Source organism: Doryrhamphus excisus, chromosome 1, assembly GCF_030265055.1.
Source record: "Doryrhamphus excisus isolate RoL2022-K1 chromosome 1, RoL_Dexc_1.0, whole genome shotgun sequence".
Taxonomy (NCBI): Eukaryota; Metazoa; Chordata; class Actinopteri; order Syngnathiformes; family Syngnathidae; genus Doryrhamphus; species Doryrhamphus excisus.
The window spans coordinates 37,922,977-37,948,526 of record NC_080466.1 but is presented as its reverse complement, the minus strand read 5'-3'; the positions used below and the strand labels follow the sequence as shown (position 1 = coordinate 37,948,526).

Here is a 25,550-nt window from a genome sequence, read left to right as displayed (position 1 = left end):
CATCAGTTGTATGATCCTCCAAGCCATCATCGATTTGGTCCTAATAAACAAGAAGGCCACCCATGCTGGTGAAATTCGCCCAAATCATAGTCCTGTGCTTCTCCTTGTCTGTCCAACAAGCCACCAGCTGATTAATGAAACCAGCAAGAACACAAACCACACCAGCATGGAGTCCTCTCTCCCTCAGCCAGGGAAGTCCAGAGGATTGCGGCTGTTGTATGCGGCAACGAGGACATATAATCTGTGGTCTGTTTCAAAGCCGAGCGGCACACTGGGTTAGGCTCACTTCAGTCTGCCGTGAAGAGAAGCATTCACAGTATTCCTGTTGGCCCAGACCCCCCGCCCCCCCCACACCCCTCCCTCCTCTCTTCAAGACATAGAAACTGTATTAATATGCAATGAATGGAGACAGGCCACCATTATCTTGGTCCTCCGAAAAGCCAGAAGGAACAATTCTGTTGCATGGAGGCTAAGGTACCCTTGGTCACTGTCTAGTGTCCAGTTTAAGAAATGATGCATTAGCTTTGTTGATTTTTCGAAGTGACTGTGTTTATTTTGGTAGATGTAGTACTAGTTACACTTTCCACAGTGTTAGCATCTAAAATCTCCGATACAAGTTGAAAACTGCCGTGCATGCGTGGGTTTTTTCTGGGTATTCCAAAAACATGCTAAGTTAATTGGGGACTTCAAATTGTTCACTTCCTGCTTTCCATAATACAGTTTAAGGTTATTTATTTATTTTTTTAAATTTTTTAATTTCTTGTCCGCGGCACAGCGGTCGAGTGGTTAGCGCCACTCGACCCACATTCCAAAAACATGCTAGGTTAATTGGCGACTCCAAATTGTCCATAGGTATGAATGTGAGTGTGAATGGTTGTTTGACTATATGTGCCCTGTGATTGGCTGGCCACCAGTCCGGGGTGCGCCCCGCCTCTCGTCCGAAGACAGCTGGGATAGGCTCCAGTGCCCCCCGCGACCCTCGTGAGGAAAAAGCGGTGGAAAATGAATGAATGAATGAATGAATTTTGAAGTACTAATATAGGCTGCACGGTGGACGAGCGGTTAGCAGGCCACACAGCTAGGAGACCAGGGTTCAATTCCACCCTTGGCCATCTCTGCGTGGGTTTTCTCCGAGTACTCCGGTTTCCTCCCACATTCCAAAAACATGCTAGGTTAATTGGCGACTCCAAATTGTCCATAGGTATGAATGTGAGTGTGAATGGTTGTTTGTCTATATGTGCCCTGTGATTGGCTGGCGACCAGTCCAGGGTGTACCCCGCCTCTTGTCCGAAGACAGCTGGGGTAGGCTCCAGCACCCCCCGCAACCCTCGTGAGGAAAAAGCGGTAGAAAATGAATGAATGAATATGAAGTTGAAAAGTGGTCACTGATGGTCCATGATATTTGAAGGGGGTGCCTGGCTTCGGTTCAAACCCAATCAGGTCGGGGTCAGGATGCTCCGGTTTTTCCACACTACACTAATTTAAGCCGGCCTTTATGGAGCTTACTGTATGTGTTAAAATGACCCAACTTGCCTCTGTAAAAAGAATAATTAATTTTTTAACATGTTTCACTTATTCATGGGTGTATCTCCCCAGACCTTTGTTGTACTAAACACCTAAGTTCTGTTTTACATGACTTTATTCATAAGATCATGTATAAATGCAAAAAGCGCTTGAGTTGAAGCCCATTTTAAATGACTACAGTGACTTGATATTGCGGTTTTTCGGCTCCGGTTGTCATGGCGCTTTAATTGGACTTCTTTTATATTGCACCTATAAGTGTTCTTTTCACTGCGTGAATGAAACGGCATGGGAACAGTCCAGCCCTTTCACTGCTGTGTGATTGCACTCCTATGAGGTCTGCACTTGGCCACAGGCGGAGAAGCAGCTGTCTTCATTAGTTGGTTGTGGGCGGACTCGCCGCTCGCATGGATATTCGGTATCGAGTTCTGCAGAGCGGTGTGGACTGTAACACAGGAAACAAAGATTGTCAGCGGGTTACATGATTAATATTAAGACTACAATGACTTTTTTTCGCCAAGAATGTGTTTTTTTTATGACTTATGTGAATGGATAATATTAAAAACATTTTACCAGTGCTCTCAATGTTTAAAAAATGACAAAGAAATGACAAACGGCAGAGTTTCGCTATATCGATTTTATGTAAACAGGTCCTTATTTTGTGACAGGACATCAATGACAAAATCAACATTGTTAATTAGTCAGTTGTTAACAGTACACACAGTGCTGTCATTCTCACACCACATTACTAAACAACTATCAAATATTAAAACAAAGAAAGATAAGCTGGAACATATAACATGTTTTAGTTGTATTGAATTAAGGTAAGTAGTTCATCCAGTTGAGTGAACGCAGACATTTTATTGTTTAGCCTGAGGTCAAAACAATGTTCTCAGTATGCAGTCTTGAAGGCAGTTGATTTAGTTCAAGTTGTATTAAGTGTTTCTCTGTTCAAATGTTGCTACTTTTCCACGGTCTAAGACAATATTTGTGAACTGAAGTTTAGTTTTATCTTCACAGCTTCATTTGACTGTTTGTTTACATCGATTTATAGGGCCGTTTTAATTTAGTCAATAAGGTCTTGTTGGGACAGCAACAGTGTGTTACAATCCAGATGGGCCATAACCTGACCTTTTTGACTTTAAAGAGCGATTTGGGTGATTGTAAACAAAAGTGACCCAGATACCGAAATCCAATATCATCATATTGGAACAATCATTATCCTATCTTACCCCTTGAGTACAGGCCATTTTTGACAATTTTGAGTGATTTTATAAGGCACATAGAATACTATGTTCTATCAAAACAAAGATTAAACTCTCTTCTTTCATCAGGAAAAAAAAGTTTTTTTTCTACCTTTTAATAATCAGCAGTAGAAGAACATAGATACGTTTCAGTAAAATATCAAAACGGGAGAAAAACAGCTTTTTGTGAAAACATAAATGTCAAGCATAACTTTTACTTTGACACAAATTTAGCCAAAATATCTAAACAACTATGACACAACATAACACACAATTGTTTTCCATGAAAAAGAATATGTGAGAAAGAATAATGTAACATAGTATGCATGTCTGAAATAAATTAAGAAAGAAAGAAAGAAAGAAAATAACAATTTATTTACAAATATAACACCAAGAACTAATTGCAGTTTTTATATTTGGAACTGAACTGTGTTAAAACCACACCAAAAATGATCTCTTCTTTTGTGAAGTTGAATCATCACCTCTTTTTGCCTCTGTAAAAAAAAATAAGACATATAAATATATCTTTGGAAGTGAAAAATGAGTTAAATTGTATGAATGAAACGGGTTCCCGCCGCCTGCCTGCAGTGTGCCAACATTCAAACGTGCTCACAAAACATTATATGCGACCCTCTTCCTGCTTTGTCAGCTTATGATAGCGATTTGCCGAAATTTAGCTACTCACGTTAGTTATCATTGAATATATAGCCTATTTACCAAACGGGTCTAACTCTGTTCTTGTATTTTTTTGGTTGAAAAAAAAATGTCATCTTGAGTGGCTTACAGCAGTGCATGCATGAGTATCTCTCTTGCATACTCATATTACCCTTTTCCTCAGTATTATGTTTCTCTCTATTCATGGTGTTACCATACACTTGAATTTTAGATGTCTTATTATGAGCTGTACTTGACACTTGATTCTAGCCTATTGAGGATTTCTTCTGCTCATTTTGCTTTGCTTATTTCACTCTGCCATCTTCTTGTGTTATGTGGACAAAAAGTTGTGGCAGTTTATTTCTTGACCACTGGATAGCTCCTTTCGGGGGATTAAGATATGCCTTTATTCGTCCCTCAGTGGGGAAATTTGTGATGGCAGTAAGAACTCTGAGGGTTTTTTTTTTAATAATTTTTATTTTTAATCTACATTTACTCGCTAACAGATGGGCATGCACATGTTCCCTCAGCAGGAAATAGTGTTATTTGGGAAGCTATTAACTCTCGTTTTACCATATGGCAAATGCAGAAGATGAACCGACGACAGTCACTCCAACACTCTATTACTTAATAATAAATTATTGGTGTTTTTTGGTTGAGTATGGCCCATTATTAGTAAAAACAAATCTGAAATACAAGTCACATGTACTATTGTAGTCACTATACTTCAATAATGGCGCAAAACATTGAGACATGATATTAGATTAGAACCTAGATTAGATTAGAACCTCAATACTCACTGCATGTAGTCAGCAGTGGCATGTCCAATTTGATAGTGAGAAAAAGTTCACCTCCCATTTTGTGTGGAAGTGGTTTTCATTGCCCTTCCCTACGCCATTTGAAATCCCTTTCATTTTCCGTGAGCTTCCACGTTTAACAGCATTTTTTGAGGGGTGGGGGTGGGGGGGGGGCAGTTCTATTTACACAGATATCCTAGGGCCCTATTTTCCTTCTTTTATGCAGAGCAGGGCTGAAACTAAAATATTGTCCTGTCCAGATTTTTGGTGTCTATTTAAATCTACTGCTTTGTCAGTGTGAAGCGTACACCTCGTTGTCGCACCCTGCAGGGCGGGGCGGAGTACTGCATAAGTACTGCATAAGTTTTAAGGTACCACTACCACATTTACCGACTGATGACGCAGCATCAGGAGCAACTGGGGGTTCAGTATCTTGCCCAAAGTTACTTACTTGGACATGATCACGGGAGGATGAAGGATCGAACCCTTAACTTTCAGACTACCACTACCGTGAAGTCGGTAGCACACAAGTGTGTTTATTCAACATACAGTACTAAACTGGCAGCATTTGCGTTTTTAGCACCCAATTTCTCCTCATACCGAATAAACGATCATTTAAAGCATACGATTAGCGTGGTAATATTGTGCGGCCTTTGACTCGCTCGCTACTCAAGTATGCTGTAAACGGACGGATGTGCTGGATTATACCAGGCTCAAAATCATGAGATTAAGCACACAGATTATGACAGCTTGGTCAGGGAGACAACAGGCTCGGGCGAGATCTGGGATTACACGGTTAGTTTGCCCTTCCATCCAGTGTCCGCCATGCTTTCTCAAGATCTGTGTTTTGAAATGGCTTTTTGAGCCACAGTTCCACGACTAAAATTGGAATGCGATGTGATTTTGCTTGTTCTTTGGTAGATAAATGGTTCATATTTGTTTGCTTGGAAATGTATTTTTGCTTTGATATGTATTTATGAGCATACTAACATGACTTGTATGTGATTACAACCTTCTCATCTTGAGTCTGATCTTGAAGAAAATTCATGAAAGAAAATTATGTATGAAAGATAAAATTTTATGCTCTCTTGTTTTCTAGAGACCTGCTGTGCGAATGAGTGATTGAACCCATCTTCGTGTCTTCAGGTAAACACATGCCAACCAACCTTGATTTAATGTTAAAAACATAAACTGCTGGAAGGTAAATAGAATTATTCACATATAATGATTTTTGCATTAATTGTTTTGTTCACTCGATGCAGGGCAGAATGGGTGTGTGTCCCTTGGTCCTGCTGCTCAGTGTAGCCCTCGGGGCCTCCGCCCAGGATCATGTCCCTGTCACAAGTAAGATCCATATTCGCATAAAGCAAATATATTCAGTGTTTCTCACAAGAGTGTAACTGGGGACAGTGGAGCACACTGTATGATACTCCCTATTGTGTGTCTTTGTAATTGTTTTCTTTTTAATTGAGGTAATTGTTTTTATTTCTGTAAAGCACTTTGTGTTGCATATCCTTGCAGGAAAAGTGCTCTACAAATAAAGTTGATTTGATTTTGATACCTATCCCAACAGCGCTTGAAATGATTAAACCTGTTTTTACAGTAAAGTTGGACAAGTCTATGCTTGTGAAAATACCTAATTTGTCCCGAACTGCAATGTGTTGGTAAAACGTTTACCTTTTAAGGTGCTTTAGTTGAACTTTGAAGTGTGTTTGTAACCTATTTTTTGTAATTATTAAAATTATGAAATACCTTTTTATCATGATGTGAGAATATTATAGTTGTTTTTATGTTGGTTATGCTTTGTTTTATCACTGTAGTTTTTTTTATATACACAATGTCGTAAGAACATGAATCACAAACAGTAAGGAGCCTCATTTTCTACTAACCAACACTGAAGTAGTTGGCGTCTCATCAATTTGTAGCACAAACATATCACTGTGCTGCCCATAAGTTCTCACTCCCAGTACATTTGAACTGTAATCTTACTTTATGTAGCAGAGAAGGTCTTAAACGGGACCTATTATGCTTTTTCCACTTTTCTGACCTATAAAAGTAGTCAGAATGTTGTATTCTCGTGTTAAACAATGCCAAAGTTTCAGATAATGAGGTGCTGGGTTTCAAAAAGAGTGGTAAAACTGCCCCTTTGTGATGTCACAGAGGGGAAGACTTCCTTATATGGTTCATAGTTAGGAAGCACTGGCCAATCACAGCGGAGTGGGCATGCCCAGAGGCGAGCGTGGGTGGAAGAAACTGTTTTGGCAGGAAGCACAAATCCAAGGAAATACAGCTGGAATAGGTGCAGAGTCTGCAAAATCTTAAAAGTTTTCTGTTTGGGTTATTGTGTGTAGCTGCTCTATAGGAAAATACAACTCCATACACTTTAAGTAAATCGAATGTATTATGGTATGGACACTGTAGAGACAGAAGTACCACTTCCATGTGCTTGACTTACTCTCCCTTTTTGTCTTTAGGTGCTTCAAATATCTCTGCAAAATCAACAGAAGTCCCCACTGCACATGTCAACATCACAGTTGGACCCAAGCAAGCCACCACAGGGCCACCGACTACACTTGGAGTCATCCCAGAACCGACGACAACACCGACAACAGCAACAATCCCAATCCCGGCTGTTGCTGAGGATGTCCAAGTGGAAGGCCCCGATGCTACTGTGAGGTTGGCACCGATCCCTCCTCCTCCATCACAAGCTCCACCTGACGGCGCTCAGCCGACGCAAATCCCAGAGGCTCCCTCTGCTACCACCACAGTGGGTAGTGAGAATGGATCCATGGTTTTTATACCAGATACACCTACTCCCGAAACATATATTGAAGATGAGGACTTTTCCATGGAGACAGAGTCCACGACAGAACCGGATATGGATTTCACCTCGGATGGCACCCCTCATGGTGAGTGCTTTTGAAATGGGGGGGGGGGAATCAACCTTCTTCTTACCTTCTTCTCAGTGAGCTCAGAGAAGGTGGTGACAAAAACATGCTAGGTTAATTGCAGACTCCAAATTGTCCATTGGTATGAATGTGAGTGTGAATGGTTGTTTGTCTATATGTGCCCTGTGAATGGCTGGCGACCAATCTAGGGTGTAAGACAGCTGGGATAGGCTCCAGCGACCCTCGGGAGAAAAGCGGTAGAAAATGAATGAATGAAAAGTTACATATTTTGTCAGACAATTTAGTGTTAGGGCGGCACGGTGGTCGAGTGGTTAGCGCACAGACCTCAGAGCCAGGAGACCCGAGTTCAATCCCACCCTCGGCCATCTCTGTGTGGAGTTTGCATGTTCTCTTCGTCCATGAGTGGATTTTTTCCAGGTACTCCGGTTTCCTCCCACATTCCAAAAACATGCTAGGTTAATTGGCGACTCCAAATTGTCCATAGGTATGAATGTGAGTGTGAATGGTTGTTTGTCTATATGTGCCCTGTGATTGGCTGGCGACCAGTCCATGTTGTACCCCGCCTCTCACCCAAAGACAGCTGGGATAGGCTCCAGCACCCCTTGTGAGGAAAAGCTGTAGAAAATCAATGAATGAAAGTTACATATTTTGTCAGACAATTTAGTGTTAGGGCGGCACGGCGATCGAGTGGTTAGCGCGCAAACCTCACAGCTAGAAGACCAGGGTTCAATTCCACCCTTGGCCATCTCTGTGTGGAGTTTGCACGTTCTCCCTGTGCATGGGTGGATTTTTTCCAGGTACTCCGGTTTCCTCCCACATTCCAAAAACATGCTAGGTTAATTGGCGACTCCAAATTGTCCATAGGTATGAATGTGAGTGTGAATGGTTGTTTGTTTCTTTCTATATGTGCCCTGTGATTGGCTGGCGACCAGTCCAGTGTGTACAACACCTCTCGCCCGAAGACAGCTGGGATAGGCTCCAGCACCCCCGCGACCCTCGTGAGGAAAAGCGGTAGAAAATGAATTAATGAATTTAGTGTTAGCAGAGAGGAATAACCACCAGTAGATCACTGACAAAAATGTGTATTGGTACAACCCTTGACCCCAGTCACCTCAGGCATTGTGGATCAGATATCCTTAAAAATCTATTGTCTCCATGGTATGGATGTACTGATTTGATCTTTGACCTTGACTACGTTAAACAACTTGTATCGGGTATCATTTAAAAAAAAAAAGGGCTAGAAGATGAAAAATATTGGAGGTATTCATCTGACCTTTTGACCTTAGCTATCTGTTTCTGATTTGTAATGGTAATGGGGATATGACCATCCAATGACATAATGTGTACCATAGTAAGTGTCAATATAGTGATATATATAGCACATCATGACTGGTTCAAGACTCTTCATCCTTGTATTTAGCAAACATCAACTGCTTGTATTGTTTCTTGAATTGGCTCATCGTTGTGCATTGTTTGATTTCCTTACTCAATCCATTCCATAGTTTGATTCCACATACTGAAATGCTATGGCTTTTTAACGTAGTCCTAGCATATAAGTGTTTCAAATGTAGTTCTTCCCTGAGATCATATTTCTCCTCTCTTGTAGAGAAGTATTGGATGACATTTTTAGGTAATTGGTTATTTTTAGCCTTATGCATTATTTTAGCTGTTTGAAGATGAACTATATCAGCAAGTTTAAGTATTTGTGATTTTAGAAATAAGGAGTTAGTATGTTCTCTGTAGGCGGCATTATGAATTATCTTTACTGACCTTTTTTTGCAGTACATTTAGCGAGTGAAAATTGCTTTTATAGTTATTACCACATATTTCCACACAATAAGTAAGATATGGTAGAACCAGAGAGCAATAAAGAGTGTGGAGTGATTTCTGTAATAGAATCATGACGGGAGAATGGAGGTCTAAAATTGTGATTAATGCCCCCCAAAACAGTGCATTCAGGTCACCTTTGCCCTCGGCAATGCAGTATTTCTTTCAGAATTCAAAAGTATCCGTCAGTAGACCAGAGTCCCATGAAGAAGCAACATAATAATTGTCATATGATCATAAAAGAAGTGACTCATTTTTTTCCCCCAGTGGTTCAGCGTGGGCTGTGGACATTGCCATTGACACGCATGAGACTCTTCGACGAATAGGACAAAGTTGCCATACTTACATTCACTGCCATTGTTTTCCGAGTGATTCAGACATCATGCGTGTCGTGCTCAGCATTTCTGTCCAATAGCTGCTCATTGTGTCGAAGACTATTTAAGGCCTTTTTGCTTGTCTGGCTTCCATTTAATTTGGTCTTAAGTGAACGCAGCATGTTTGTCACCTATTGCCCCGAATAATACATGTGGCAAGTTTGACTCGGCCAAAAAGTACACTGTCATAAAACAGCTGCTTAGTCCTCTCTAAATATATTGCAGGCTGTTTGGCGGGTCATGTATCTGGAACACAGTCTTCCGAGTGTCTCTATGATGGCTGTTAAAAAAGCAGTAAGAGAAGCAACGGAAGCTTTCTAGTCAAGAGTCAACCTTTTGAATATTTAAAATAGTTATCCACTTTTCTGCTTTTAGACTCCATTGTAACAGGTCTAGATATATCCTGTCGTGACGGTCCTCCATTTGGCCAGTCATCCGCAAGAATCGGAGTGGACTACCCAAATGAACGATGCCCGACTTTCCAAAAAGCTGTTGTTGAAGAGATGACTCCTTCCTCAACTGAGAATTGCTATTATGTGCTGACCCTAAACCAGGGGTCTCAAACTCAATTTACTTGGGAGGCCACTGGAGCTCGGGTCTGGGTGAGACTGGGCCGCATCAGGTTTTCCAAAAAAAAAAATGCATTTATTAAAAACAAAAAAAATTAAAAAACTTCGCTTTGGTTCCAATTTTCTACAAGAAAAGCTCTGATAAAACATTCCACTGTTCTCAAATATCTTACTTTTTATTTTTCTACACAAAATAAGATGAAAAATAAATAAACAAATCAAGAATAAAGAAAATCAATCAATCAGTAATAAATAAATATAATAATAATAATAAAACGGCAAATAATAAAAACTTAAAAAAACACATATAGTTGGTGGGTAGACAAATTATTTTTTCCAGATTAAAATTAACAAAGCATTATTAGAGACCTGTAGACATGACAAAACACGACCATAGTCACATTTATACTCTTATTTACAAAATATTGCGCAACTGCAGGGTCTTGAGACACATGCTAACTCGTAAACTAGAGAGCTAGCGACCTAAACGGTAGCCTTCAAGTTATTTCCTTTAAACTTAAATAGCCAAAAACTTACCACTTCCACACGGATAGGGAGGATAACTATAAACAGTTATTTAACCTTTAACATGAACATTAATCAAACGTAATAATTTTTTTCTGGGTACATGATACCATACAGCATCCATATCAAACTTGCGCGGGCCGCACTAACATTAAACTTTCATATCAAGGCGGGGGCCTCAAACTAGTGTCCTGCAGGCTGCGTGTTTGAGACCCCTGCCCTAAACCATAATACCACAACTAATTGGTTGGTTTGCAGCACACACAATATGGATTGTCTACTATGTGGTAGTCATTTTGGCTTTATAGGTGTTTCCTAACTGCTTCATTGTCACCATCTGGCTCTCTGAGAGCCTTTTGTTGAAACCCTTATAGATCCCATTAAATGCCTGAAGGCCGTGTCAGGTCCGCATGATCTTTGCAGCCTGCCGTGCTCCTATTTTACTCAGTGTGCACATTGTCTGAGGGTGAACGCTGAAAAGAGTAGCAAACTATGCGTGAAAATGCTACATAGCTGGATGACTTTCCAAACCGGTCTATGTAGAACATACACATGGTCTCATAGTCAAATGTTGCGTCAAGTCCGCAGAGCTTTCTTGAATATTGAGTTGACAATTTTTTTTGTCCGTGCAGTGTCAGCACTACCATACATTTGTCTAGAGAATTCTCCTCTTTTGTTGTGGTTTAATGTGTCTTGCACAGCGGGTCAGCAGACAAACAGCGGCCAGTGTTTTCTTTTACACAAACTCCTATTGTCATTCAGACAAAACTCATGTCCTTTTGTGTTTTAAGTGTCGCTGTGAAAGGTCATAGGGAGCATATGGAATTGAGTATAACTCATGCATCTGATGGAAACCGATACAAAATAGCTCACCTATTGTAAGTTGAAAAGAAAAAATTAACTGCTTTTGGTGTAATCCTCAAACCACCTTCACTAGACTCATCTATCCTAGCCTCTACTACTCTCATACTTCCTGACCTGCAGAGATCATTTAACATTTATGCTCGGAATAATTCATACAGAATTCACAGCAAACGGCGTAAATGTTTCATTAGTTGAGATAGTCATCTTCTGTCTGCCATCACTTGGCGTATAACGAGTCACAGAAGCAAAGAGTTGACCCTTTGGTTAAAGTGCAATTTATCTGCTCTAAGAGACGCCACTGTTGCACTTGTGTTTTTCTTTAGAAACCTAATTAAATATTAACACGGATAACCATTACGGAAAAGGAAAGATGTAGAAATCCTCTCTCTTCTTTCCTTTTACTGCAGCATGAAGCTAATTATGAATTAGAGTGAAACTTCCACAATAAGATAAAACATGCGCACTGTGGTTGATTGGTAAGCAGGCCAGGGTGTAGTCCGCCTTCGCCTGAATTAGGCGAATAGGATAGGTATAAATAGGATGGATAGTAATAAAACGTTCGTTTGAACATGAAATTGTACATTTCAATGGCCCGGTAAATCAGTAAACACAAAAATATTATCTATTTTGTGTATTAATTTCAAAAACCATAAAATAACATAAACACCTGCTGCTAGTCGGATTAGTATTGTTTGCATCATCTAGTCAAAATCTGGAGTTAATTAAGATGAATGGTTGTTTACCACATAATGTAGAGGACACCCTTTAACTGCTATAGATAGCATTTTTAAATTCCATTTTGATTTTTACTCATTTTAGATCAATGACATTGCATTAAGCACATCAAATATAGCATTGTGGAGATAGAACAGAGTTTCCGATAAAAGCCACCACACCTTGGAAATTAGGGGTTTAAACATAAAAATAATGTTAGCTAATAATAATAATTAGGGATGTCCGATAATTATTTGTACCCATAAATAAAAATGTGGTATCTGTATCAGATTGTTCCCCAATCATGCATATATTATTATTATAATATTATTATTTCATGCATTCATTAATTCATTTTCTACCGCTTTTCCTCACGAGGGTCGCGGGGTGTGCTGGAGCCTATCCCAGCTGTCTTTGGGCGAGAGGCCGGGTACACCCTGGACTGGTCGCCAGCCAATCACAGGGCACATATAGACAAACAACCATTCACACTCACATTCATACCAATGGACAATTTGGAGTCGCCAATTAACCTAGCATGTTTTTGGAATGTGGGAGGAAACCGGAGTACCCGGAGAAAACCCATGCATGCACGGGGAGAACATGCAAACTCCACACAGAGATGGCCGAGGGTGGAATTGAACCCTGGTCTCCTAGCTGTGAGGTCTGCGTGCTAACCTCTTGTCCGCCGTGCCGCCCTATTATTATTTCATATAATATATAATATATTATATTATTGTCATATAATATTAATATTAATATATAATATTATATTTATAAAACTACTGTATACAACAGGTGGTTCCACCACAGGAGATGTTTTGCATATAGGTATCGATATCTGATGATATTTGTATCGGAAATTGAGATTTGCTACAAAAAAGCCAATATTGGACATCCCTAATAATAATGATAATAACAATAATAATAGGAGGAGGAGGAGGTAGATCTTCGGGGCATGCTCAAATCCTGTACATATCATGCAGTACATACCGTATTGTCATTATCCAGTAAACATGTACCTTTTTTAACAGAAAAAAACATGATTTATATACAGTACATAGAAAACGTATATAATAAAGTAACATATTTGTACTTTATTGTTCAGCTAATATACTGACTGTTTCTCTCTCTTTCTGTCCCTCACCAAGATGACAGTCCTTCCAATGACATGCCAATCATAGCAGTAATGGTGGCCCTGTCCTTCCTGTTGGTCATCATCTTCATCATTATCATCCTCTACATGCTCAGGTTGGTGAAAGGCAAAAAAGGACTCCCTCGGCGAAGACTTGCAGTGAATGTCTTAAGATGCTGATGTTACCATAGCAATGACTGATGTTGGACCAAATTTGGACGTGTCGCAGATGGCGTGTGAATCATTGCTCCATTGTTTTTGTTAATTGGCAGGTTTAAGAAATACAAGCAGGCTGGAAGCCACTCCAACTCGTTCAGACTGGCTAATGGTAGATCAGATGATACAGGTAAAGCGTTTGCATAATAATCTTTGTCTGACACATATCTCCAAATGCTTATTCCGCCAATCAAGCTTTTGTTTGCTCGGCTGTCCTATCATATGTAATGCCGGCTTGGCCAAACTTGTTAGTCTGCTTTGCTTCTGATAAGCTTTGATTGATCTGTCTCCCTGAACTGATAACATTTCATAGACTGTTTTGTTCTCTGTGATTCCTGAAGCAGTGTTGGCTCACATCGCCCTCTGGTGGTCATGCTAAGAAAGACACTGAATGCTTAAAAGTTGGCCATTCATTTGTTCTTACACTGTAAACCTGTATCACCCCCTCCCTCCCATTCCTTCCCTCATCTCCTCACTCCTACCTCTTTCCTTCCTTGTCGCCGGTGCCAGAGCTCCAGAGTGTGCCGCTATTGGCTCGTTCACCAAGCACAAACAGGAAGTACCCACCCCTTCCTGTGGACAAGCTGGAGGAAGAAATGAATCGTCGCATGGCTGATGACAACAAGCTGTTCAGGGAGGAGTTTAATGTATGTAACACTACTAAAAAACGTTATATTTAACATTATATTACATTGAAAATGATAATTTACAACTTAGTGTGATGTGTTATCAGTAACTGCTAATACAGAACTGCTAGTACTGCTAGTAGATTGTAATACTTAGGACGATAAGCCACAATATAATTGTCGGACAAAGTGGTGTTTTAATAAAATTTTATGTGAAATTCATTCATTCAGTTTTGCAAAACAACCACACCTGTTTACAAAAATTAAAATAAAAAAAATTCAAGTCGTGTGATGTCACTTCATAATATATTATTGTTGCTTTTCAGTTCATGTCTGCATCTGACAGACATGAATCAGACTTTTAAAAAAAGAGACGAAAAATTGCCACAATCTGCATTGAAATATTGGAGTTATCAGTCCTTCCGCTCCCTTATCTGCATCTGTGTTTCTGTTTACAGGCTCTGCCAGTCTGCCCTATCCAGGCAACGTGTGACGCTGCCTCCAAGGAAGAGAATAAAGAAAAGAACAGATATGTTAACATCCTGCCATGTGAGGGAACTCAGTGACACTGCTGTCACATAATTTTCTTTTTTTATTATTTTAATTTTATTTGGACAAATATATGAAACATTGCAGTGCATTTCTTACATCAATGAAAATATAACTTTCCATTATTTACATTTCTATTCAACTATCTGATCACAAGCCCAAAAGGAGTAGGCTGAAGCAAAAGCTTATAAATGCCTACCCCTTTTTGCAAGATATAATCATGTTCATGCCACAGTCTTGTTTACCCCTGTTATTATTATCATTGTAATATTATTATTGTTATAATATTTAGCATTATTATCATTATTATTGTTATTATTATCATTAATATTACCATTTTCATCATTATGAAAAAAAATTTTTGGATTTTTTATTTTTATTTTACAGACTTCTTTGCTTCTTGTAGAGTGCTTTGAAAATATGACAGTGAGTTATTCCAACCCATTTTTTTGTCATAGATGATCACTCAAGGGTGCATCTCTCATCTCTGGAAGGAGTCCCCGACTCTGACTTCATCAATGCCTCCTTCATAAACGTTTGTACAACGATAACATTCACTTGAATTCACAAAAGTTTTTTTTTTAACCCACAATTGATCCTTATGTTGTCTCTTTACTTTTTTCCAGGGTTACCAGGAGAAAAACAAGTTTATTGCAGCTCAAGGTAACATTTCTAACTATCACTTAAACACAGCTCAATGTAACAACTTGTGTTCAAATGAGTTAAAAATAACGAGTTGATCATTTCCTCGTTACCCTCAGGGCCCAAGGAGGAAACAGTAAATGACTATTGGCGAATGATCTGGGAACAGAACACAGCCACCATAGTCATGGTGACCAATCTGAAGGAGAGGAAAGAGGTGGGAGAGCAAATTCCAAAATGCACATTTACATAAACAAAATACAGTAATCCCTCATTTATATATATATATATATATATATATATATATATATATATATATATATATATATATATATATATATATATAATATTATATTTGGCGGCACGGCGGTCTAGTGGTTAGCGCGCAGACCTCACAGCTAGGAGACCAGGGTTCGGTCCCCGCCCTCGGCCATCTCTGTGTGGAGTTTGCATGTTCTCCCCGTGCATGCGTGGGTTTTCTCCGGGTACTCCGGTTTCCTCCCACATTCCAAAAACATGCTAGGTTAATTAGCCACTCCAAATTGTCCATAGGTATGAATGTGAGTGTGAATGGTTGTTTGTCTATATGTGCCCTGTGATTGGCTGGCGACCAGTCCAGGGTGTACCCCGCCTCTCGCCCGAAGACAGCTGGGATAGGCTCCAGCACCCCCCGCGACCCTCGTGAGGAATAAGCGGTAGAAAATGAATGAATGAATGAATATTATATTTGATAAGTGAAATTTAAGATATGCCTTTATTAGTCCCTCAGTGGGGAAATTTGTTTCTCATAGTAGGATTCCTTATTTTTGTATTTAGAGCATAGAAAAACAGTTTCCGACCTTAAAATACAGTTTTTTAACATTATTAGAGCCGTATGTGTTTCCATAAACAAGTGACTCAAGTTCTCAGCGTTACAGGTTTGCGTGGGTAGCGGCTCCAGTTTTTTGTGTTTTTATTAGGGATTATTTTTGTCTTTTATTTAATTAATTTATTATTTATTTTGATTATTATTTTGTCTTTTGTGAGATAAAAAACACTGCAATAAAAGTTGTTTGTTCCAGCCATCTCATCTGATGATCGTGTCTGACCAAACATATACAGTAACATTACAGTGACCCCTGGTGACTAGTGCAGAATACTACATATAGTGTTTGAATCCATCTTTTCAGTGTCGTGTGGTGATTGAACATTCTTTGTTTATATGCTTGGGGTCCAATTGTTTTTTTAAAAAAGCTGCCACAAATTTTAGCCTGTCGATTTTAAGAAATTATCATGTTTTATTTTGCAGTTAATTCGCTACTTAATGCCGCTTTGTCAATTGTGTCTCTTTTTCAGTGTAAGTGTGCACAGTACTGGCCGGACCAGGGCTGTTGGACATACGGGAACATCCGTGTTTCTGTGGAAGACACAATGGTTCTTGTAGATTACACCATCCGCAAATTTTGCATCCAGCAGGTATTACTGTACAAAAGCATGTTTAGGTCCAAATGAGCATGGAAGTATTGATTATTTTTAATTGACAGTGATACTGACGGGAGTTGGTTTGCTTGTGTCGTAAGGTTGGGGATGTGTCTGGAAAAAAGCCTCAAAGACTCGTCACTCAGTTTCACTTCACCAGCTGGCCGGACTTCGGTGTCCCCTTCACCCCCATCGGCATGCTGAAGTTTCTCAAGAAAGTGAAAACGTGCAACCCTCAATATGCTGGACCCATTGTGGTCCACTGCAGGTAAATAAGCATTTGCGGTGTGTTTGTGGAATTCTGTGCTGTACAACGGTCAAGAACTAATGTTTTTTTTTTTTTTATCACGTGCAGTGCGGGAGTAGGGAGAACGGGTACGTTCATCGTGATAGATGCCATGTTAGACATGATGAATGCTGAGAGGAAAGTGGATGTGTTCGGCTTTGTCACCAGGATTAGAGCCCAACGCTGTCAGATGGTCCAAACTGATGTAAGTCAGCCACACTCAAGACTGAAAAGTGAAAACAAAAGTCTAATCCACACCTTTTTATTTGCACAAGTTAACAACTTCAAAGTTTATCCAGATGAAAAATGCACATTTCATTGCCATAATTGCTCTAAGGCAGTAAAATATAATCACAAACTAGCAAAGTCATATTTCCTCGCTGTGTTCTTTCCCGCTCCACAGATGCAGTACGTGTTCATCTTCCAAGCGTTGCTAGAACACTATCTGTACGGAGACACAGAGCTGGAGGTGACCTCTTTGGAGTCTCACCTGGCCAAACTGTACGCCCCTGCCCCTGGATCTGGTTGTAGTGGTCTAGAGGCTGAATTCAAGGTTGGTTCATATGTTGGTGTTGTGTGTAGATTATCAATATCTAAATAAAGGTTATGTCATATTTCTAGAAACTCACATCCATCAAGATCCAGAATGATAAGATGAGGACAGGCAATCTGCCAGCCAACATGAAGAAGAACCGAGTTCTACAGATCATTCCATGTGCGTGACGCTTTATTGCTGCAATTACGATTGCTGCGCGGTGTTAACAAAACATCGTGTGATGATGCTCTTTTACAGACGAGTTCAACAGAGTGATCATTCCAGTGAAAAGAGGAGAGGAGAACACCGACTACGTCAACGCATCTTTCATCGACGTAAGTGTAAAACCTCTTTCATGCTCTCAGACTTTCACTTATCTTCTCTCTCCATCTCGACATCACTCACTCTTAACTTTTAACTGCAGGGTTATCGGCAGAAAGACTCTTATATGGCGAGCCAGGGCCCCCTGCAGCACACCATTGAGGACTTTTGGAGGATGATCTGGGAGTGGAGAAGCTGCTCAATAGTGATGCTCACTGAGCTGGAGGAGAGAGGGCAGGTTTGTGGATGTCTTGATTGTCATGATTGTTAGTGTATTTATGTAAGAGAAAATAAAATACACCTTCAGGAGATGTTTTTTTTTCTTCTAATTTACGGATCTGTTTTACTCCTGCAGGAAAAATGTGCTCAGTATTGGCCCAGTGATGGAGTGGTTGTCTATGGGGACATCTCCATTGAGCTTAAAAGGGAGGAAGAGAGTGAAAGTTATACAGTGCGGGACCTCCTAGTCACCAACAACAGGGTAAATTAAAACGACTAAACTATATAAAACAATTGTGATTTACAGTTGCACCTGAAAGCATTCAACTCATGGTGAAATTTACATTCATTTTCTAAAGATAACCAATTTATAAAACAAAAAAGTGACCATTTGTAATATTGGCTGTGTAAGTATTTTTTTCTTTTTCTTTCAAACTACTGTAAATTTGTAAATTTTGCAAATACAGTAAATGGAATTCACAATGGTTGCCACTGTATATCAACCCCTTGTTCACTTCCACCGTGTGTCAACAACACAGTGCATTATGCCGGTCATCTTACCTCTTATTTTTCCTCCTTTCACCATCCATCCATCCATCCAGGAGAACAAGGCTCGAGCAGTGCGTCAGTTTCATTTCCATGGCTGGCCAGAGGTGGGCATCCCCACTGATGGGAAAGGCATGATCAATATAATAGCTGCAGTGCAGAAACAACAACAGCAGTCTGGCAACCATCCAATCACAGTGCATTGCAGGTAAGCGGCATGTTAGCTACACGCCACAGAGGTTTAGAGACTATTTAATCATTTAATCAGTCCACCAATAAACAATAGAAAACCTCATAGTGACTTTTACACTATTATTATTCTTTGGTGTTATACTTCACATGTGAAGCCTAAGTTATCACTGCAGGGACATAAGAGACGGCTGCTACTGGCATAGCAAGCTACAGAGCTAACTAGTCAGCATCTCCATTTTACTTATTCTGAATGTAGGGTTTCAAACGGAATAGGGAGGAAGGAAGAAGAAGCCAATAGCTTACCACTTCCACACTGAATGAGAGGAGAACCTGTTTTTCTCCACTTGATCTCAGCCATGGCATGTCGACTTGGCTGTACTGGTCAAGTAGCTGGTCTCCATGCAGTTTGAAATCTTAACGTCATGCCTCATTACATTACTGATGCCTAGTGACCAGAATACTACATATAGGTTGTATTTAAGTATTTTTAGACGAATAATAGGCCACAGGCAACCACCAAACAGTGATCATTTACGAACTAAAACAAGGTAGGGCTTAACAAGAAGAAACTCAAGTTCTTGTGTTTTAATGCACAAGATTAGACACATGAAATCCAGAAAATGATATGTAAATGTTACACTTACGGGGGGAAAAAGTGGGCTAATAAATTGACAATAAAAGCACAAATGCTGCGGATTTCAGAAAACAACCGATGGAATGATACAGCACTCTACAAGAAGCAATGAAGTCTGTAAAATTAAATAATAATGAAAAAAAATCCAAAAATTGTTACAACTATAATGATGAAAATGGTAATATTAATGATGATTATAATAATGATGATAATAATAACAACAATAATGGTAATAATGATAAAGATTCTAACAGTAATGATAATAATGCAATCCGGAAAATGATATGTAAATGTTACAATTAGGGGGGAAAAGTGGACTAATAAATTGACAATAAAAGCAAAAATACTGCGGATTTCAGAAAACAACAGATGGAATGATACAGCATTCTACAAGAAGCAATGAAGTCTGTAAAATTAAATAATTTTTTAAAAATTCCAAAAATTGTTACAACTATAATGATGAAAATGGTAATATTCATGATGATTATAACAATGATGATAATAATAACAATAATAATGGTAATAATGATAAAGATTATAATAATAATGATAATAACAATTTTGGGCTTGTGATCAGATAGTTGAATACAAATGTAAATAATGGAAAGTTATATTTTTATTGATGTAAGAAACGCACTGTAATGTTTCATATATTTGCCCAAATAAAATAAAAGAAAAAACTAATTAAAACCGCTATATAACGAGGGCCGACTGTATTTATTTTATACATTTATATATTTTATTTCCTGGGGACACAAACCGGCCACACTACAGTATGACAATTTGTGGTAATTGCAGAGTAATAGCGCTACATAGTGGTTCCCACATCAGCCACACCAGTGTTTGATGCTAAACTTGAGTTAGCATAGCATTAACTTTCCCATCCAGTCACTCCGTGTGCCATAAACTCCCGCTTCATAGTAGCCAATCAAAAAAAAAAAAAAAAATTAGCATCGTCACATTCTATTCTATTCTGGGAAACATCACAACACAACGAGTTACCTTCTCCTACCAGGAAGCACTTTGCATTCCGTGTTTTCTTTCTATGTGATATTTATAAACCTGCTTCCTGAGGTGGGTTTAAAAATAAGTCCATATTTTTGTGCAGCGCTGGTGCAGGCAGGACGGGGACATTCTGTGCGTTGAGTACAGTCCTGGAGAGGGTGAAGGCAGAAGGTATCCTGGATGTTTTCCAGACAGTTAAGAGCCTCAGACTGCAGAGACCCCACATGGTGCAGACACTGGTGAGCAAATTCCATACTAGATATACACCGACTTTATATTATACACTTTATTCCCCACAAGCATTGCACTAATATATTGTCACTGAATGTAATATTGATGTGTTTTTTTACACCTTCTTGCAGGAGCAATACGAGTTCTGCTACAAAGTGGTTCAGGAGTATATTGATGCCTTTTCCGATTACGCCAATTTCAAGTAAACATCCACCATGGATAATGTCACTCTACATGTCGTACTAACACCACATGCATTCACCGGAACACACACATGGACACCACCGTGCAGAAAGCCGTGAACGTCCATTTGCAGGACTTTATTATTTTATTTTTTTCTAAAAGACTTCTTCTGTGGATCGGACAAACTGGCCACAGGAAAAGGGAACAAGAATTCAGCACAGATGGAAGGAGACGACATAAAGGAGACATAAAGCCTTCTTGAGTATTTTGTAACAAAAGTCTTGCTGATACAGCCCCTGATGTGCTTACATATACATAATAATTACTGTGTTGCATCTTATTACTTTAGTTTCAGACACAGTTTTCAGTTTGGCTGCATTTCTGGGTGGCCCCTGTAAAGTATTTTATTGCTATATATATATATTAAAAAAATCTATATGAATATAAAACATACTTTGGAGGCTTATGTAAAATATTGTTTTTTATTTTTACTTTTTACAGACAGAGAATTTAACCTTTGCCAGAGCCACAGTGTTAGCAACACGATTAGTGGCAAAAGGCTTTGATAAATGTTAATTGTTAATATACAGTATTTCAAGCCACTTGTGAACTCCAACCCGCATCAAACATGAACAAGGCCGACCGCCTGGTGCAGTTTTCAGAGTATTTGTTTCACTTTAAAACACAACGTACACCGACGGAGAGGTCACACGTGTATCTTGACAGAGGTCAAGTCACTTGGTTCTGCGGTCAATGCCATTTTTTTTTTTACGCGCTATAATGACAAAAATCTTCATCCTAATACATTTTGGTGAAGAAAACAAGAGCCCTGACCTCAAGCCCATCAAACAGATTTAGAATGAACCAAAAAGATTGTGTTTAATGTTGGAGGAACCATGTTTTATTCCCTTCTCTGTAATGATGGCTGTCCCAGTACTAAAAAAAAACCAGTATTTTTTCAAATATTGCGTTGAGCCTTTCTTGCTTTTCCTTTGAGCCTCTGTTTGATATCAGACATCGCAACGCTGTATTGTCACTATCTGTCCACCTTTTTCCCATCGTCAACACTGATGTCGAAGAATGTCGCTTTTTATTCAAATGCTGTTTAACAAAAAATGGGTATTTGCCTTTTTTTTACTTTGTGTGCCATGCAGTGTTTACTCATTTTTCTTTTTTTTTTATTTTATTTTCATTGCTGTATATACTCTGAGGAATACTCACTTGAACTACCGTTTTTTTTTTAAGATGAGATCCCAGTCGCTATTTCCCACTCTACGATTGTAATGAATGATGCCAGTCCAGTTGGGGCCGGCAGGTCATCTGTGATGTTTACTTGGAGCAACATAGGAAAATGAAATGATTACATTTACACAGAACTACACACTGCAGGATCATTCATTTTGAATTCAACACATTTCAGGCAAATCGACAGAGAAAATGTTTGCTTTTTAATTGATTTTGAACATATTTTGACTTGAAAACAAGAATGAAGCTCAAGAGTGCCTTGCAGAGTGCACTCCGACAAGGCCCAACAATCCAAATCCACTCCTACATGTGTCTGATTTATGTGACGTGATTTATTTCAAATATGGACATGTAACTGCGGTATATCATTTAAAATTTACTTAATTTTCACACATTTTGAGCTGCAAAAACTGCGGTCAAATCTTCCTCCGAGTTGATCAAGCTGTTTAATGATTTAGCGTTAAAAACAGATTCGTACTTGAACATAATGTACTGGTGTGATACTTGTTTGCATTGTTAAAAACGTCATCAGTGTTGATTTGTTTCTGCAGGATTTGCACCAAAAAAAGCCCTTGGTAAATATATAGAAATGTGCAGAACCACATAGATGATTGATAAAGGATTTGGAGAATTTAGTTTAAAGTACCACACCAGAGGATACTTCACAAGTGCCCACACAATTTTTTTCCGCCAGTTGGACATTTTTTTTTTTTAAGTCTTCAGTCGCTCTCATTCTCATTGTGTTTGAATCACTTTTTTCCTCCTACTGCAGTTGAACAGCAAAATGTGACACCGTGCCAGCTTGCAAGAACCACCAACTGAAAAAAAAGTGCCTCACTGATCTATTCGATGTCCATTGTAAAACTTGAGCCATCACGTGGCGGGATATTTAAAAACTGAGCTTTGTTTTCCTAGAATTGAAATCTTTGTGATTTCCATTTTTGATTTCGGTCTTAAAGCTGGAACCGAGACAGTACAGTAAGAAGTAACACAATAACTTACATTGGAAGATATTTTTTATTTTCTCCAACTAGATGTGTCTCCTACTGCACTCATCCCTTTTTTTTCTCCTGGACACTTTTCCTTCGACCATCTTTGTTTTGGTCCTATACTGCCCTAGTCCTTTTGTACATAATGTAAGGTTATTTATATTTCATTCCTGTCTGCAGCCGAGCTTATTTTATTACCCATTCCCCCCCCCCCCCTCACTTTTTTTCTCGTCGGAGGGAAAAAAAATGTATATTAAATTGTAATGGGACCATTTTGAAATGTATTGGATGTTTTCTTTCAGCTCTTCTTAATTTGGTATAATTGTCTTAAGATAATCCTATTTTTTAATTTGCCTGTGTTTTGGTTTCTATTGTTTTGTTATTCAACATTTGAATATATGTGTATATAATTATATATAAGATAAAATTATATATAATTATATAATGCCTGATGGCCTTTCTAAGCTGTTCAAAACTAATAAAGTGCTTGAGATTTTTTTTTCTGTGTTGTGTTTGATTCTTTTATTTTGGCATAATTTAAAATGGTAAGTGCATGGTGCAAAAATAATGGCTAATTATTCCTGTCCCCTTATAGATCAGTAAGTCCTCTTGAGTGTAGTCCTGAAGGGTCTACAATCAATCTTTATGTCCACTAATCGGTTATTCACAACGATATCAATACAGCTGGAATAGGTGCAGATTCTGGAAAATCTAGAAAATTTCCTGTGCAGGTTATTGTGTGTAGCTGCTCTATAGGAGTCCATAACTCAATACAAAGGGTCAAAAAATGAGCATAATTAAGACAAATTGACAGCTGTGCCCGGCGGTCTGGTGGTTAGTGCGCAGACCTCACAGCTAGGAGACCAGGGTTCGGTCCCCGCCCTCGGCCATCTCTGTGTGGAGTTTGCATGTTCTCCCCGTGCATGCGTGGGTTTTCTCCGGGTACTCTGGTTTCCTCCCACATTCCAAAAACATGCTAGGTTAATTGGCCACTCCAAATTGTCCATAGGTATGAATGCGAGTGTGAATGGTTGTTTGTCTATATGTGCCCTGTGATTGGCTGGCGACCAGTCCAGGGTGTACCCCGCCTCTCGCCCGAAGACAGCTGGGATAGGCTCCAGCACCCCCCGCGACCCTCGTGAGGAAAAAGCGGTAGAAAATGAATGAATGAATGACAGCTGTGCCACTAATTAATAGTAAATGAGAAGGTGTTTACAGATGTTTTAGTTGTTTATACAATTTTCACAACATATTTGAGTTTTAGGTCCATTTAGTATCTATAAGGTAGCATTAAATGTACACATTCCCCTGTACAATTGGTGCATACGAAGTATTCAGAACTCAGAGTGGTAATGTAGGCATCATTGGCGCAGTGGAGCTCAGGAGAAGCCGGACGTAAAGGCGCTACCTCCACCTAGCCTGCCCGAGGAGGAGCACTCATTGTCGGACACACTTTGTCAGCATTACAGCTAGTGCCGTGGAGCTCAGAGGCCGAACCTAAAGGCGCTAACTCCACCTAGCCTGCCCGAGGAGGAGCACTCATTGTCGGACACACTTTGTCAGAATTACCGCTTAGTGCCATGGAGCTCAGAGGCCGAACTTAAAGGCGCTACCTCCACCTCGCCTGCCCGAGGAGGTGACTCATTGTCGGACACACTTTATCAGAGGCATCGCTGGTGCCATGGAGCTAAGAAGCTGGACGTTAGGGTGCCACGTTTACTATAAGTGCAGACAATCTTGGCACATCATCGGTAGTGGAAATGTGGTCATTACACATTTTTTGTGGTACTACTTGAGTAGACCCACCGATTGTGGTGAAATAGCATCTCCATTATGCCACACAGACAACCGCTTACTTGCACAAAATAAGCACAGTGCTAACATGGTGAAATCTTCCACAAAAGAGTGCAGCAGCCCAGAGAGTAGGGCAGGCATACCCTGGCATGCCCATATAAAGAAGTCCTGTGACACCACAGGGAGCCACTGTTAGAAAAAATATCTCTGAAACCGAGCGTTTAGAGGCTCTGATTCAGAGATCCATCCCAAACTTATTTTAGGACTTACTTCCAAATGCGCAAACCTTAAACTTTAGCATGGTTTAACACGAAAATACAACACTCTAACTACATTTATAGCTCAGAAAAGTGGGAGAAGCATAGTCGATCTCAGACATACAATGTACCCGGTCATTAGCATAATGCAAATGTGCAATATTTCCATCACTGCCTCTGTTACTACCTCAATCATATTTATTTATTTAACAACCCAATACAATACACTCATATGTGACTTTACTCACCAGTCATTATTTGCACTATGACCCATTTATCATTGCACTAAAATTAATATATCTGCAATATGTCTGCTCCTGCATATGCTCCAGTGCAATACTATGTGTATATTTTGGATATATTGTATATATCTTGTATATATCTTGTTAAATTGTCTTTTATATACTTTTTTTAAACTTGACTACTGCACTGAAAGGAGAAGCTCTCCAATCTCGTTGTACATCTTGTATAATGACAATAAAGGCCATT

At 39.4% G+C, this 25,550-nt stretch overlaps 1 protein-coding gene across 1 annotated transcript in view; it reads left to right on the top strand.

The window, feature by feature from the left end:
- The window catches only part of ptpra (protein tyrosine phosphatase receptor type A), a 28,554-nt gene extending 5,061 nt beyond the window's left edge, over nucleotides 1–23,493 (top strand). The window contains exons 2-22 of the mRNA XM_058076279.1: nucleotides 5,316–5,362; nucleotides 5,479–5,560; nucleotides 6,691–7,125; nucleotides 13,150–13,249; nucleotides 13,406–13,479; nucleotides 13,860–13,996; nucleotides 14,434–14,524; nucleotides 14,983–15,059; nucleotides 15,151–15,187; nucleotides 15,286–15,383; nucleotides 16,502–16,621; nucleotides 16,726–16,892; nucleotides 16,980–17,115; nucleotides 17,314–17,463; nucleotides 17,532–17,625; nucleotides 17,704–17,780; nucleotides 17,870–18,004; nucleotides 18,122–18,247; nucleotides 18,588–18,739; nucleotides 20,466–20,601; nucleotides 20,725–23,493. Coding sequence (XP_057932262.1) covers nucleotides 5,485–5,560; nucleotides 6,691–7,125; nucleotides 13,150–13,249; nucleotides 13,406–13,479; nucleotides 13,860–13,996; nucleotides 14,434–14,524; nucleotides 14,983–15,059; nucleotides 15,151–15,187; nucleotides 15,286–15,383; nucleotides 16,502–16,621; nucleotides 16,726–16,892; nucleotides 16,980–17,115; nucleotides 17,314–17,463; nucleotides 17,532–17,625; nucleotides 17,704–17,780; nucleotides 17,870–18,004; nucleotides 18,122–18,247; nucleotides 18,588–18,739; nucleotides 20,466–20,601; nucleotides 20,725–20,799 — 2,493 coding nt within the window. The 5' untranslated portion in view covers nucleotides 5,316–5,362; nucleotides 5,479–5,484 and the 3' untranslated portion in view covers nucleotides 20,800–23,493. The remainder of the gene's footprint in view (nucleotides 1–5,315; nucleotides 5,363–5,478; nucleotides 5,561–6,690; nucleotides 7,126–13,149; nucleotides 13,250–13,405; nucleotides 13,480–13,859; nucleotides 13,997–14,433; nucleotides 14,525–14,982; nucleotides 15,060–15,150; nucleotides 15,188–15,285; nucleotides 15,384–16,501; nucleotides 16,622–16,725; nucleotides 16,893–16,979; nucleotides 17,116–17,313; nucleotides 17,464–17,531; nucleotides 17,626–17,703; nucleotides 17,781–17,869; nucleotides 18,005–18,121; nucleotides 18,248–18,587; nucleotides 18,740–20,465; nucleotides 20,602–20,724) is intronic.
- Nucleotides 23,494–25,550: the final 2,057 nt, after the last annotated feature.